The sequence below is a fragment of the Pongo abelii genome, chromosome 13 (assembly GCF_028885655.2).
Source record: "Pongo abelii isolate AG06213 chromosome 13, NHGRI_mPonAbe1-v2.0_pri, whole genome shotgun sequence".
NCBI classification, from domain to species: Eukaryota; Metazoa; Chordata; class Mammalia; order Primates; family Hominidae; genus Pongo; species Pongo abelii.
Genome location: NC_071998.2, coordinates 89,578,833 through 89,595,771, shown reverse-complemented (window position 1 = coordinate 89,595,771; position 16,939 = coordinate 89,578,833). Strand labels below are relative to the sequence as shown.

Genomic DNA, 16,939 nt, shown 5'->3' with positions numbered 1-16,939 from the left:
CCTGATATTTTTTTCAAGTCTTACCTCCTTCTCCAGGAAGGCTTCCTAGTCTTCCCCAACCCTGGTCCCAGCTGGAGGAGGTACCCAGCGTTTTCCTCACTTCCTTTGTTTTGCCCATTCCTCAATATATTACAATCCCTGATGAGGTTTCAGTGTCGCCTGCCAAACAACTCCTTCAGGCCCAGACAGTCCTTGCTCATCTGAGTCTTAGCAGTACCCCAAGGGCCTTGCCTCAAGTAGGTGCTCAGGAATTGTGACTGGACACACCTGTAGGGCCTGTTACAAAACCAATTTGTAACATGTCTATGGCCTTTGCCACGGGCCAGGCATGGTTCTAAACACTGTGCATAAATTAACTCATTTACTTCACATGCCAACCCTAAGAGGCTGTTATTCTCCTCATTTCACAGATGAGAAAACTGAGGCACAAAGAGATTTAGTGCCTTGCCAAAGGATTGCCCTTCTTAAATGGCTCCAGAGTTCCTGCTTGCAACCGCAAGTCTATACTGCCTGTCACACAGTATCATGTAACCCTCACTGTACTACTTGGGATTGAAGAGCAGGAGTCATCCCAGTTAGGCCTGTTCTCAGATTGGGGAAAATAAGATTCAAAGAAAGTAGAGTCTGGCCCTGCTTCTTGCTGTAAGCAGGCCACAAGGTGAGGTCTCCCGAAGGCCTCTAAGAGTGGCCTCTCTGGGGGCCGTGGAGGCTCTAGACCCCGGGTCTCTGCCTCCCTCTCCAGCTGTGTTGGCAAGGAACTTCCTGCCCGTCCATGGAGGACCCAGGCAGTACGTGTCCCCTGACACAGGCTGTGTTCTCCCTGTAAATCATTCATGACCCCCACACACCCACACATGCACACACACATGCATACATAGCACTTTTAAACTTATTACTCATTCAGTAACTTGTTGTGTATAAAAAATAAATGATTCCTTCAAACTCAGAAAATAGATGGACTGGTTGTTGGTGAAAATCAATAACTATGCTAAGTATTTCAAGAATAGTACTTGTAGTCCTACTCTGGATGGTTTTATAAGGAATAAGCTGATTTTTTTCTAAATAGAGCATAGTCTACATTAGTTGTGAATTATACAGAAGACTTTTGCTTTGAATCTGTTTCCTAAGACGATTACATTATTTATTATTTCCATGATGAAGAGATTGAGCCTTATACAGTGGGAAGGGTTCAACTTGAGAAAAACAATCCTAGGTTAGATAACGATCTAGACATTCATAAATGCTGATTTAAGCATAATTTTCTCAATTTTCCCCACGTTCCCATAAAAGCTATTACATAGTACTGTCTTAGCCTCTTCTAACATGATGTGTTGGCTTTGCAAGTATCAGGGAATGACTTCCTTCACATCCGGGGTGTCTTCTGAGACTCTGGGCCCATTCCTAGAGGATTGGGCACAGGGACCTTTGGCACAGCAAAGCTGTTTTGGCCCAATCCGCTGGCCCACGCTAACAAGAAGGCTTCAGCACCACTTCTTTGGGAAGCCTTTCCAGGGCATGCCTCCGGTGGATGCATCCGTAACCCCCGCTGCCCACAGCATGCTCACTTCCTCCTTCAGTGCAGTCTTGCCTGATAGTTACCATTCTCTCTCTGAAGTTGAGGCAGCATCTTCTTTGTTTGCGGGGGGAACCTTAGAGCCCAGCTTATGGCCCAGAATCCAGGAGAACCCCTGTGAATCTTTGGTTTCCATTTTGGTTTTCGGTGCTCTCAATCTTTCTCTTTAATGTAAGTAGCATCATGAATTCATAGATTTTCAAAAATACATTAAGTGTACTGTATTTCAGTAAGTTGGAGACATTATTTTTAATGCAGACAGTGTTTTTGCTGCTCTTTTTTTTTTTTTTTTTGGACAGGGTCTCGCTCTGTCACCCAGGCTGGAGTACAGTGGCATGATCTCAGCTCACTGCAACCTCCATTTCCCAGGTTCAAGCAATCCTCCCCCCTCAGCCCCCCAAGTAGCTGGGATTACAGGCGCACACCACCATACCCAGCTAATTTTTGTATTTTTTGTAGAGATGGAGTTTCGTCATGTTGCCCAGGCTGGTCTGAAACTCCTGACCTCAAGTGATCCTCTCACCTAGGCCTCCCAAAGTGCTGGGATTGCAGATGTGAGCCACCACGCCCAGTATTTGCTGCTCTATTTATGTTTCTACCTTTCCCCCAAAATTCTCCTCCAATTTTGTTATTTTGAAAGTTACTTTAACCTGCAACAAGAAGTTAAAGTACAATGAACATCATTTACCCTTTATCTGGATTGACAGTTGTTTACATTTTGCCATATTTGTTTTTGCTTTTCCTCTCTCTCCCCGCACCCCTCCCCCACACACACACGCTTGCACAGTCACTGATTTTTTTGTTGAAGCATTTGATATTAGTTTGCACACACAATGACACTTCACCCCTAATACATTAGCATGCATCTCCTAAGACAATTATATCATCTTACATAACCCTAATATAACCACATCTGAAAAATTTAACAGTGATACAATAATATTACCAAATATATGGTCCATATTGAGATTTTTCCAGTTGTCCCAAAATTGTCCTTATTGGAATTTATTTGAACACAAGCAAGGAACATGCATTGTCTTTGTTGCCATATATTTTTGGCTTTCAGGACAGTGATCTTTTTTTTTTTAGAAAACCCAAGCCAGTTGTTTTATAAAATGTCCCACAATTGTCATTTGTTTCCTCATGATTAGATTCATGAGTTTTGGCAAGAATACTACATTTTTTATGCTGTGTTCTTCCCAGTGCATCAAGTCAGGGGGCCCAGGATGTCAATTTGAACTATTATTGATGATACTAAATTTGATCACTTGGTTAAGGTGGTATCTTCCAAATTTATTGTAAGTATACATTCTTCCCCCTCTGTAATTATGAAGTAATCTATGGGGTGAAACGCTGAGACCATATGACTATCCCATTTCCTCACAACCTTTTACTCAATGGTTTTAGCATCAATTTATGATGCTTGCCTGCCTCAGTATCATATTGGTGTTGCAAAATGGTAATCTTCTTTTCTTTTTTTTCTTTCTTTTTTTGAGAGACAGTCTCATTCCGTCACCCAGGCTAGAATGCAGTGGCACGATCATAGCTCACTGTAACCTCAAACTCCTGGGCTCAAGGGATCCTCCTGCCTTAGCTTCCCCAGTAGCTGGGATTATAGGCACATGCCACCATGCCAGGCTAATTTTAACATTTTTTTGTAGAGATGGAGTCTCACCATGTTGCTCAGGCTGGACTCAAACTCCTAGGCTCAATCGAGCCTCCTGCCTCGGCCTTCCCAAAGTGCTGGGGTTACAGGTGTGAGCCACTGCACCCGACCTCCTTTTCTAATTATATTTCTTCTACATTCTTCTGAATGTAGCCAGCATTCTTCTCTCCAGAACAGCTTTCCCTTTTTTGACTCTTTCTTCTCCTCCTCCTGCTTCTTTCTGTTTCTCTTCCCCTGCTAATTTGAGCACTTAATATTTACCTGCCTTAGTCTTGGAATCAGCCATTCCTCCAAGGAACCCTGATTCTTCCTGGTAGGAAATTGTATTAAGAAACCAACATTTGGGTACTAGGTATACTTGTTGCTACTGGGGTTCATTCCTTCACAGTTGTTTTTTTTTTTTCAGTGGAATGAGCTTGAAAATATAATTTTTAATATCTTTAAAGTGTTTAAACTGTAATCTATGAGCAGATAATCAGACAAATATGGGTCATTCTATAATTTACCTGGCCTGAATTCTTAAAAAGTCCATATTGTGGAAAACAACAAGAACAACCACATAAAGCCAACCTAGACCTGTTGTAAATGAAAAAATAAAATAAATACCAACAAAAAGCAAGGCATGAATATTGATTGGGTCCTGAATTTTTAAAACAAAAGGGCATTTTTGGGAAATTGAAGAAATTTGAATATGGACTATGCATTAGATGATACTGAATTATTGTTCATTTTCATAACTGTGATAATGACATTATAATGATATAGGATAATTTCATTCTTTCCAAGATGCACTCTGAACTATTTAGTTATGAGGTGTCATGATATTTGTAAGCTAATTTCAAATGCTTCAAAAACAACATCATTAAGTGTATGTGTGTGCATATATGTATATGTGTGTCTGTGTATATATATATATATACTATATAGTATATATATAATACTAAATATAATATATACTATATATATTTTAAAAGAGAGAGAGGAAAGCAGATGTGGAAAATGGTGAATCTAAGTGAAAGTATTCCTCATGCTATTGTTTCAACTTCTTTGTTTTAAATATTTTTATTTAAATATTTTTGAGTTTATAGGAATGCTATACAGTGTTCCTCGTACTATTCTTTCAACTTCTTTAAATATTTTTCAAAATAAAAAGCTGTGAATGTGCCTGTGTGTGTGTGTGTATGTGTGTATGTGTATTTTGTGTGTACGTGTGTGTGCGTGTATATATGTGTGTGTGTGTGTGTATGTGTATGTGTGTGTGTGTTTGTATGTGTGTATGCGCACGCGCACATGTGCTGGGTGGTGGGATAGTGGAGAGGAAGAATATGTCCTCCTTGGCTGGACAGTGAAAATGTGTACAAAAGTCTCTTTACACATTTTTCTCCATGTGACTCTATTAGAAACTTAATATATTCCTAGATTCCTTTGTCCTGGTTTGTTTTCACTGTTTAGGGGTTAATTTTTTTTCTCCTTGTTGATTAATTTTATTTAAAAAACTATACACAACTTTTATATGATTACATAGTCAAATGTATAGCAGAGAATTCTTGGCTCCAATCTAAGCTCTCTCCATTCTGTTCCATGCCATCCTTATATAATGTGACCATTGTTATTAGTTTTTAATTTATCCTTCCAGTTTTTCTTATTGAAAATATGAGCAAGCGTGTGTGTATGAGTGTATGAGTATATATGTGTGTGTTTGTTCCTCATTTCTTCTTTTTATGCAAAGGGAGCATGCAGTCTACACTATTCTGCACCTTGCTTTTTTTTACTTAATTTTCCCAGATTTCACTGTATTATCATTGTAGAAAGGCATTCCTTTTTTTTTACAGATGCACAGCCCTGCTTTGTATGGATGTACCATAGTTTGTACAGCCAGTCCTCTACTGATGGACATTTGGATTATTTCCAATCTTTTGGAATAACCTTGGCCACATTGTCACATTTGTGCCAGTGTAAACTGGGTATGAATTCCTAGAAGTGGAATTTCTGGGTCAAAGGATAAATGCATCTATAATTTTTCTAGAAAATAAATCTTTGTTGAGAAAACTAATGAACGAACTTGATTAAAAAGAGCTGAAAGTAAAAGGCTAATATCTAAATGGAGACATAAAACAATTAGAATAAATAAATCTCTTTGTGAAAGAGGCTGATTTAAAACCTTTTTGGTGGCATTATCTCTAGTTCAGCAATTTTCATTTTCTTGCCCAAAGACAGAATAATTTCTCTTTGGTTTGTAAATTAAACATATGGCTCATGCCTGTAATCCCAACACTTTGGGAGGCCAAGGTGGATGGATCACTGGAGGCCAGGAGTTTGAGACCAGCCTGGCCAACATGGCGAAACCCTATCTCTACTAAAACAAAAATTAGCCAGGAGTGGTGGTGCGCGCCTGTAGTCCAAGTTACTGGGGAGGCTGAGGTGGGAGGATTGCTTAAGCCAAGGAGGTGGAGGCTGCAGTGAGCAGAGATCACACCACTGCACTTCAGCCTGGGCAACAGAGTGAGACCCTGTCTCAATAAATTAAATAAAATAAAAATAAATTAGTTAATTAAACATATAATTACAAAATCATGAAATTTTAGAGCTGAAATAAAAACTACCTAGAACAGTCTCCTTCAGGAAACCAAGGCCCAGAAAGGGGAAGGAAGGAACAGAAAGACTAAGAAAAAAAACCAAATTCAGTCCAATTCCATGCAGTTTAATAAACAGTAAGTGAAAGAGCTTCTTTGTAATAAAGCACGATGCTTGTTTTCAGTTTCTACGAAGAGTCAAACATAGAACTGTACTATTGAGAGCCCTGGAGATACCCTATCCGCAGCACGTGGTTCAGATCCCTGAGTGCTTTGCTGTCACAGTGACAACTCCTTCAACAGAACTCGGTGTCAATGGACTTTGTTTCACATCTTTTGTGTTATTCTAGGGCATTTCAGTGTAGTCATGATGAGACACTGGATCAGGTGGAGGGTTTGAGTGGCTGTGGGTGTCCTGGCTGATGATGTGAGTGGTCATGTTTGCTCAGGATAGTCTGAAGTTATAATCGTGGCATTGGAAGGATTCTGTTTAGATTCTGAGCAGGCAATGTGGAGAAGCGAATGGGTTTAGCCCTGTCAGCCATGAACTTCGGGGGCAAGACTGGGCAAGTCCCTTCTTTCTGGTCTTCCGTGTATAAAATGAGGAGTTGGACAAGCCCAGAATGGCACATAAATAAATGGCGCCCATGGTATTATTTTATCCTTCTATGCTAATTGTAGACATAACTAATAGATCACTAAACGCTCATTCTTCACTCCCTTAGCCCACTTCTCAGTAGCCCCCATCAACCTACTGGTGATACTGCATAGGTTCAGCTCTTTACCACAGCTGGCCTGAATGGTTACTTAGGGTTAGCAGGTAAAATACAGGATGCCCAGTTAAATTTGAATTTCAGATACACAAAAAGGTTTTTTGCTTTGTTTTTTAGTGCAAGAATGTCCCAAATGTTGCTAAATCTGGCAAAGCTATCGCTTAGGCCATTTCCATTATTTCTCTTTTTTTTTCTATGTAGCTGATTTCTCTTAAGGTAACTGCCCTCTCTTCTTGACACTTCTGATAGTGCCCATTCCCCAGTGCCCAAATAAAAGTCTAACTCATTCTATAATTGTTTAAATTCACATTATGACCTAATTTAATTGAAGGCGATAGAGATTTGGGTAGGAGACTTTTATTTCTGAGGACCATATATTCTGGTAAAAAACTCTTTGATGAACCTGTAATCCCATGTATCCCTGACTTTATCATTTTCATATCACTTTCTTGACTCTGCCAGTGCATGTACAACTTGTATTATTAACTTAATTAGTATGTTCCCTTAAATTGACTCATAATTTTATCTAAATGCCATGAATGAAAAATCAGTATCATTTACTAAGAAAGTAGTATAAAAGCAAATTAAGGGAAAGCATATCTCTTAAGGTATAAAATAGTCATCTGGGGCTCACTTGAAATCACTGAGTATGCTCCCTGGGATATAAAGCACACCACTGACTAATTCAACTCCCTGCTGATTTGGGAATCCCCTCTGTGACTCTGGCAGATGATCTCTGAGGATCTTCTTGAATACCTCCAGTGCTGGGGAACTCAGTACTTTGCAAGGTTTTGATTCACTCTTGAATACCTTACTGTGAACTGTTTCTTCTTCATATTGACCATATCAGCCTCTCTGAAACAGTTATACACGGACCCTGGTTTTCCCTCTGAGACCCCACACAGTAAGTTTGCTCCCTCTGCATTCGTCCATGCATTCATTTATTCAACACATACTTGAGTGCTTATTCTATGACAGCTTGAGTGCAATGACAGTACATGTGATAAGGTCTGATGGAGGTGCAGTAGGGGAGGCACCCCCTGCGTAGACTGGAGGTAGGAAGGTGTTCAGAAAGGCTTTTTCAGAGGAGAGTGGAGGAGAGCCTGCTTTGGGAAAGAAAAGGCTGGAGTGAGGGGGTGAGAGAGGACGCTGGAGCAATAGAAGAGGTGGAGAGGGAGCAGGCCAGGTGGGCCTCATAACCCTCATCTCCTCATCTTCTATTATAGCACTAGGACTCATTTCCTATAAAACAGGTTCATATCCAAGTTCTCAGTGTGTTTACTTATTTATTTTTGAAGTAGGGTCTCGCTGTGTTGCCCAAGCTGAAGTACAGTGGCACTATCATGGCTCACTGCAGAATTGACCTCCCAGGCTTAAGCAATTCTTCTGCCTCAGCCTCCCAAGTAGCTGGGACCACAGGCATGGCCACCGTGCTTGGCTAATTTTATTTTATTTTTTTCCATAGAGATGGGGTTTTGCCAAGTTGCCCAGACTGGTCTCCACTTCCTAGGCTCAAGCGATCTGCCCACCTCAGCCTCCCAAAGCGCTGGGATTCAGGCGTGAGCCACCGCACCCGGCCTCAGTTTATTTTTAACACAGCCCTGCAGAGTTATTCAGGGCAGGACTTATTCTCCCCATTTCACAGGCAAGGAAACTGAGGCCTAGCAGGTTGGTGGCGGGTTTGCAGCTGACCAGAGAAGCTGGGTCTGTGTGTTCCACAGGCACACAGCGGCACTCACTTCCGGGTGCTCTTGCCCATGCGCAGCCCCAGCCCCGCCCCAGCCACTGATCCTGGATGACCCTCTACCCCATGGAATAAAACTTCTCATTCTGGGAAAGCATCTTTGAATCTTTGAACTTGACTCAGCTAAGTTTCCTCTGGACTGACCATGAAGCACATTTCAGAGGTGTGGAGTCTCGTGTTCCACTTTCTTGCCTGTGGAAGGCGTTGGCTCACAGGGTAAACGGAACCTAGGATGACCCCTTCTTCTCGAGCCCCGGTGTCCCTGGGATTGGGGCTGTGAGGTGCCCAGTGACTGCCACCCTGCAGGCCCTCCCATGTCCTCTGAGTGTCAGTGGGCAGGTGGCTCTCAGGCCTCCTTGGCAAGCTTGGCCTGTCTGGTTGAGTGATTCCTTGGTACGAGTCTGCCGCTCAGAGCTTTGCCTGAGCTGTGTCTACTCGGGGGGGGGTTGGGGCGCAAACCCTGTTTTCCTCAGCCAGAGAAACCAGCACTTTCCTTCCTCCTCTGCTCTGTTTTGTGTGACAGCTGGGTGAGTTCCTGTCTAGAGAAGACAAGTGTGAAGGCATTTTGTGACCCCTCCTGTCTCCCTTTCCCCTCCACTTCTCCCGTGGCTACAGAGCAAACTCGCAGACAGCCCTCAATGAGCTCATAGAGCGGTCAGTGAAGTGGGCCTGGCTGCCCATCACTTCTCAGTGCCTCACCACAAGGGGAAGAAACAGTGCTGGGAGAACTGAGGGAGAGCAGGGAAGGCTCCCTGGAGGAGGTGTCTGTGAGTGGGCCTGGACAAATGAGTAGGAAGTATGTTCCCAGAAGTAAGAAATGCTGCATCCTCTCCCACTCAAAGACTCGAGCTGGGGCCCCAGCACCCCCCACCCCCGACAGATGTGATTTCAACTTGTGGACTGATCAGAGGCGCCATATTGACATGAGGAGACATGATTTCTGCAGTGAGGTAATTAAAAGGCAGTTGGCTTCACAGCTGTGATCACACGAGAACACTTCTTACCCCTAAAGACGTCAGCTGAAAGCCAAGTGCAAAGGAGCCAAGGAAACCAAAGAGGCTTCTAATGTAATTTGTTAATTTCCTGCATTTGTCACCTGCACAGCTGTGAGGCGAAAATGGAACATTTTACCAGAAGTTTAAGAGAAAATTAAAGACATACATTCTAATTGTACACAATTAGACAAGCAATACAATCATTATTATTTGTTTAATTAACAAACCATTTTAAAATAATAGATTAGGATTTGGAAATCCTGCTTTAGAATGATGTCCCTGCCTGGTGGCAGCCACTTGAGTTTGAGCGAGTCCTTTCCTTCACTGAGGCTTCTCATCTGTAAAATGGGTATGCTCCTCCCCTGCCTTCCCTAGGGAGGTGGAATATTGCAGGAAAGGGCTTTGTAAATTAAAAGGCCTTGTGTGATTGTAAGAAATACCATCTAATTCTCCTAACTTAGTTCTGGTAACTTTTAAGTCTAGAAATTGTGGTCTACTGTAAGCCGTCATTAACTGGGTGCTTGTGCTGTTCCAACCCTCATGACAGCCCTGAAATGGGAATGTGCCTGTCTGACCCCGGTCCATTTACAGAGGAGGAGACTGAAGTTCCCAAAGTTGGAGGAGTCTTCTGACGTTGCATAGGGAGGGGCGGAGGTGGCATTCAGACACAGCCTGTCCAAACTGAAACCCAGCATTCTTACCCTTATGAGCCACACTGCTTTCTCAGCATTGACTTGGTTTTGCCATTTCTCTAATTTACTCCCATTTTTGACTTAAAATAAAAGGATTTGAGGAACTAATAGTTGTTTTCCAATCTTCTTTACGTCAAGTAGTAATAGAAATGTTAAAGAAGGGAGTGAAGAAGGTAATAAAGAATCATAGAATGCCATATAGCAAAAACAATTCTATCTTAAAGAGCAAAGCATTAAATGACTTCACAATTTATCATAATAAATAAATGCTGTCTCTTAAACTGGGTGATAGGCAGCTTGATTTGGTTTTGCTATTATTCTTTAAAAGTATCTAACATGCTTATGTATGTAGTTTCTATTTGACAATAGAAGTTTAAAAAGAAAAATGTCCAGGATGAAGAATGTTTTTAAATATAAGTATGATTTTTGTTTCATATGTTTTCATTGGACCATCTTAGAGAATCAAAAGCATACTAACCCACTGATGAAGTATTGTTTTTTCTTTTAAATAAATTTTATTTTTTCTTTTCTTTCTTTTATTTTTCTTTCTTTCTTTCTGACAGGGCCTCACTCTCACTCAGGCTGGAGTGTAGTGGCATAATCCTGGCTCACTGCACCTTAACTCCTGGGCTCAAGAGGTCCTCTTACTTACCTCAGCCTCCCAAGTAGCTGGGACTACAGGCATCCGCCACCATGCTCGGCTAATTCTCTCTTCTTTTAAATTGCCCTGGTTGCTTTCTAGTCTTAGCCTCAGATGCCTCCCTGAGAAGCAGCCTGGAAAATTGGAGAGAGGACTTCATTCTAAGAACAAAAGTCCCAAGCCCTAGCCTTGCCATTTGCTAACATGTGGCTTTGAGTAAGTCACCTGATTTTGAGTAAGTCACCTCTCTGAACATCAGTTTCCTTATCTAAAAAATGAGGGTAATAAAGTCTACTCTACTGATATCATGGGTTTTTGTGAAGATCAAAATTAAACTAAAGAAGTAAATATGTTTTGGGAATTGTTAAGTCACAGAGAAGAATCATAGCACTCTGTGGAATGAGCAGGGACTTGTGACATTGGTCTCCCTGCTCTGCCAGTTGCTGCGGTGTGATCATGTGCAAGTCACTTATCCTCTCTGAGGCTCAGTCTCCTCATCTGAAAAATGCAGATCAGAATCACATCTACTTCATAGGGTTGTTTTGCACATTAAGTGAAGAAGTGAATGCTAAGCCCTTCATGCAATGTTTGCTCCACGGTACGTGCTCATTATTTCATAATTTCAAGAGGTCAAAATATCTAAGCTCAGGTCCCAGCTTTGCCTCTCTTTTTTCCTCTTTTTGAGAAGGGGTCTCCTCTGTTACCCAGGCTGGAGTGCAGTGGCACAATCACAGCTTACTGCAGCCTCAACTTCTCAGACTCAGTTGATTCTCCTGCCTCAGCCTCCCGAGTAGCTGGGACCACAGACATGCACCATAATGCCTGACTAATTTTTTGCATTTTTTTATAGAGATGGGGTTTCACCATGTTGCCCAGGCAGGTCTTGAACTCCTGGCCTCAAGCAATTCTCCTGCCTCGTCCTCCTAAAGTGCTGGGATTACAGGTGTTAGCCACCACACCTGGCTGCTTTGCCTCTTACTAGCTATGGGGCCCCAGGCAAGTCGCTATACCTCCCTGAGACTCGGTTTCTCCCACAGGAAACAAAGGCAATAATGTCTCCCTTACAAATTGTCACAAGTTCCCCATAAGAATATGCCGAGTGCAGTGGCTCACACTTATAATCCCAGCACTTTTGGAAGCCAAGGCAGGAGGATCACTTGAGGCCAGGAGTTTGAGACCAGCCTGGGCAAAATAGCGAGACCCCTGTCTCTACTGAATATAAAAAATAAAAAAAATAGCGAGGCATGGTGGCACATGGGTATAATCCCAGCTACTCAGGAGGTAGAGGCAGGAGGATAGCTTAAGCCCAAGAGTTCCAGGCTGCAGTGAGCTATGATCATGCTACTGTACCCCAGTCTGGGTGACAGAGTGAGACCCTGTCTCTAAGAAAAAGAAAAAGAAAAAAAAGACTGGCCACGGCAGGGGGTGGTAAAAACTGAACTGCTGTGCATTTCTGAGTGATGAAAAACTAAACCTCATTAACAGAAAGGAGAAATGATTGTTCCCCAAGAGGTTCTAGCCCAAGCTCTCCCTGACTAAAGAAATTTAAAATCGTACAGCCAGTCTATGCACGACATCCTAGAAGGCCTTTTGTTGGAGTGAGGCTTCCAGAACTCACTCAAACGCCAGGCATTCATTTGCCCTTGTTAACTGGGGAAATGCTTTGCAGCCGCCCCGCATCACATTAATCTCACCGGCATCTATGTTGAGGCACTTTTTGTCCAAACAGTTTTTTGCCAGGGCTTGAGCACAGCGGCGACCTGGCGCAGACCTGAAGTGGACCCGAGTTCCCAACACACACCGCCCGGGGCCTTTGTATACATCCTGGCACTGGCCACAAACAGTGTTTTGTCAGAAGCTTCCTGAGAAAGTTGCGTTCCATTCATCTCGGCTGAAAAGAACCCTAGATGACAAATACCTCCCTCATTTAATTACAGAAACAGTCAGCAAAGTCGTGGAAAAAGATTAAACCAACAGAGAAAAGAGCAAGCCTCAATCATTTTCTCATCCCTTTGCATTTGGCCTGAGTTCCTTACCTAGGACTTAGCAACTGTGGTCCCCCCTGCCCGATTATACCTGCCTCCTGAAAAAATGGTTTATTTTTGCAGAGAACCTAAACTCGGATGCCCCAAAACAGGTAAAGAATGAATTGCATTCAGGCAAGAATTCGTCAATGGCTTGGAATGTCATAAAGATCCTGAAGCTGGGAGATGCATTTACATTTTTCGTCTGGGTTCGTATCTGCAGATGGAAGTGAGGCACAATGGCAGTTATCTGCATAAATCAGATTAAATAAAACACACACCCACGCAAGACCAACAAACTCCTTAATCATTTTCTTCAGTGTTGGAGAAGCATAGATTTTTGTGGTTGCAGAGAATCTTTGAAATCTTTGGTCCAGTCCATCACTTTCAGAGATGAGAAAAACAGACATCTAAAACGGGGGAAATGACTTGCCCTTGTTCTCTCAGTCACAGGGACAGGGTTAAGCCTAAGTGTCCCGGCTCCCTAAAGAGGCCTTGTAGCTGCATGAGCTCACCACTTCTCTCTGCATTCAGGTGCTTCTTGTTAAAGTGACTCATGGTTCAATATGCAGGCCCTGAACGCTCATGAAACATATCACGGCAGGCTAGAGGCCTCCGGCTGGAGAGAGATGCTCATGGCTCTCTTCCCATCCCATGCTGCTGGTTAAATGTGTCTCCTGCAAAACTTGCTGTGTTTGAGAGGCCCTGGAAGCCACGGCATAAATTGTTCCCTCCCTGGTCTACTGGATGACCTTTCCGGGCCACAGTTTTTTCAGGTATAAAATGGATGATAATTTCTACCTTGGGTAATCTGTCTGAAAGTTTTTGTTTTGTTTGGTTTGGTTTGGTTGAGACAAAGTCTTGCTCTGTCACCGAGGCTGGAGTGCGGTGGCATGATCTCAGCTCACTGCAACCTCTTCTTCCTGGGTTTAAGCCATTGTTCTGCCTCAGCCTCCCGCATAGCTGGGATTACAGGTGCCCACCACCACGCCCGGCTAATTTTTGTATTTTTAGTACAGACAGGGTTTCACCATGTCGGCCAGGCTGGTCACAAATTGCTGACCTCAAGTGATCTGCACACTTCGGCCTCCCAAAGTGCTGGGATTACAGGCATGAGCCACTGCACCTAGCCCTATCTGAAAGTATTAATCACCAAGTCAGACGTGTTCATAAAAACTCTCCTTTGGATGGCTTAGACTGTGGCTGGCCGATTGGGTGGTTGGGTCATTTCTCCATTCATTCATCCATCCACTGTCAAGCAAGCTTTGCTCTCAGGCATGTTAGAGAATGAATTTTTTTTGAGTGAGTGTAGGATGAGGAAATAAAAACAAAAATCCTGTCCCCCAGGAAGATTGCAAAGGATCCCCCGTGTGAACAGACTCTCCACAAATCCAGTATCTATGAACTCTCTGGCAGTCATAATCACAGGGAGTGCAGGGGACTTTATGCGTCTGTAAAGTTTCAGAGTCCACAAAGTTTTTTTACATCCTGCCATCACCCCTCCAAAGCAGGCAGGGCAGAACTTACAATCTTAGTTCTACAGATGCAAGAAGGACTAGTGGCCTAAGTTTGCACAGCTAGGAAAAGACAGCATTGAGGTCCAAATCCAAGGTCTTTGGAGTCCAGGGGTCTGAATCACACTCAGCTGCTGCCCATCTTTGCCAGGATGTCTCTGGGATTCAGATTGAGGGGCTTGTATCATTTCTGAGGGGCTGTGGTGGTGAGGAGGCAGTATGACTTAACAATACTGGTTCCACTCCTCCATTTCTAAGTTGCATGATCTTGGACAAGTTCCTTTTTTCTTTTTATATTGTGGTAAAATGCACAAGATAAAATTCGCCATTTTAACCATTTTAAAGTGGATGAGTCATTGTCATTGAGTACATTCACAATGTTGTTCAACCATCACCACTATTTAGAGCTGAAACATTTTCATGCTTTCTTGGGCATGAAAGCTTTTGTGCTTTCGCCCCAATTTGCTTTGTTGGGCAAGTTTTTTAACCTCTAAGCCTCAGTTTTCTTATCCATAAGATTACTAACGGCACCTGCCACAGGGTTGTTGTGAGGATCAGGTGGGATAACTGGGAAGCCTTGGCATAGATAAAAGGTGATGGGTGGGGGGCAGTTATACTAAATTTGTATACTGAGAACTAGGTTATAGGATTTGGACAGGACCGTCTTGACGCTCTAGGATGAAGGTCAAAGCTGCTTCACCTTGCCCATATGCTGGCTTCAAGGCAACCACTCATCATGCTTAATTCTTTGTGAACTTGGTCCTTGACACCAAGATTCTGGAGGATTTTGCCACTCCTCTGGCCAGGTGGCCATGGATAGTGCAGGGGAGCCATCAGGCCCTGTGGTCTGGTCGTAGGTTGGGTAGATGGATGCCATCATTATCAGAAGCACTCAGGTCAGTTCCTGGGGTGGGAGTGAAAGAATGAGATGCTATTTAAGGATCTTCTGTGGGCCAGGATGTGCTCAAGGACTCACTGGGCAACTGCTCAAGATAAAGAGAATGCTGGTGATCTAGGTTTAGCCTGGCTACAGATTGGGGCAAGCAGAGGGGTGGGCAAAAACCCCATTCAGTGCCCAGAGCTGGCCAGTATGGGATGAGCTGGGCAGTCTTATCCACCAGCCCCCAGGGGCATGGCAGCACCACCACATTAGAGAGCAGTTTGATGGTACCAATCACGAACCTTAAAAACCTTCACACCACCTTGTGGTTTAAATGGCATCTGAACAATGCGAAAGAGGGTGCCAGGCCCTGCCACATATTTGGTTAAGTCAGACTAAATTTATTCGTGATTTTTCTAATACTTTTACCAAACTGACTTGAACTTTATTTTTGTAATATTTGAGAATATATGGTTTACTAAATAAATAAATGGCATAAACCAAAAATGAAAAAAAAAGGGTATTTGGCTACTCAATAAAACATTTGGTACCCAATAAAACATTTTTTCAGCTTTCCTTTGAAACTATCAAAACATGGAAAAGAAGCCAGGCACGGTGGCTCACGCCTGTAATCCCAGCACTTTGGGAGGCCAAAGCAGTGGATCACCTGAGGTCAGGAGTTCAAGACCAGCCTGTCCAACATGGTGAAACCCCATCTCTACTAAAAATCCAAAAAAAAAAAGAAATTAGCTGGGCATGGTGGTGGGTGCCTGTAATCACTGCTTGGGAGGCTGAGGCAGGAGAATCGCTTGAACAATCAGGAGGCGGAGGTTGCAGTGACCTGAGATTGCACCACTGCACTCCAGCCTGGGCAATAGAGCAGGACTCCATCTCAATGAAAACCAACCAACCAAACAAACAAAAAAACACACACATACATACACTCTCAAGGAACCAAGAGACCCCAGTACTCATTGATATTCTAGATGTTTAGAAGCTTCATTAATTACAAAGTAGATGGCTCTAGATTGAGAAAATCCTAAGCTTTGCTTCCTGGCATTCCAAACCTTGCCGCATAAAATAACAATTGTGTTGAAAATTAACAGGTAGACCTTTTCCTTTCTCCCCTACAATCTGAGTTAGACTCAGGACTCATATCAATTAGAAAATTGGATAGCTATTGCCTCTACCTCACAGTTGCTGATCTCTGAGACAACCAAATTGCTTTTTTCTCTTTATTCTCATCTATCTTTCACTAAACTCAAACAGAGCTATACATTCCTAGGGGGGAAAAAACCTGGATAAGAAGAGGAGGGGAGCACGCTAGATGTGAATTGCGTTCTGGGAAGCAGAGACTTCCCACGTGAAATTTTTTAGGCAGGAAAGAAAAAACCTAGCAGCAGTGCAGGAAGGGAATTTAATGTACTGTGTTGATCTAGAGTATTAGAAAATTGGGCACTGAGGGTAAAAGATGATATCACTTATTTAATGTAGACCAGCCTAAGGTGAAAGCCTACTAGACACCAAAAACTGTGCTTAAATACTTATTCTCCAGCCTTCTGAAAAGTATATGCAATTAAAACGTAAATAGAAAATAGGGCCAAGTGCCGTCCACATGTGTCTCTTGATAAGCCAAGCCTGAAAACACTTGCCTTGCTTTTGAAGATTAATAAATTTAAAACACCTTTGAAAAAGTACTTCAAAAATAATGAAAAAAAAGCACAGTACTCAGAAGAAGTGGAGGAAGAGTCCATCTCTGAAAATGATCTATTATAGGATAAAGAAGAAAACTTTAGAAAGATGTATAGCCTCCTCAATCGTATGCAATAAAACATGCTCCATGAAATAGCCTGCAATTGGAGGAT

At 42.7% G+C, this 16,939-nt stretch overlaps 1 protein-coding gene across 2 annotated transcripts in view; it reads left to right on the top strand.

The window, feature by feature from the left end:
* Nucleotides 1–16,939, top strand: part of GABBR2 (gamma-aminobutyric acid type B receptor subunit 2) — a 413,665-nt gene that overhangs the window by 150,402 nt on the left and 246,324 nt on the right. Inside the window, exon 1 of one of the 2 annotated variants that reach the window (XM_054520353.2) lies at nucleotides 9,009–9,279. The exons of the other annotated variant lie outside the window; for it this stretch is intronic. Within the exon in view, the coding sequence (XP_054376328.1) occupies nucleotides 9,115–9,279 (165 nt within the window). The 5' untranslated portion in view covers nucleotides 9,009–9,114. Of the gene's footprint in view, nucleotides 1–9,008; nucleotides 9,280–16,939 lie in introns of those variants that run through there. 2 annotated transcript variants of the gene reach the window in all.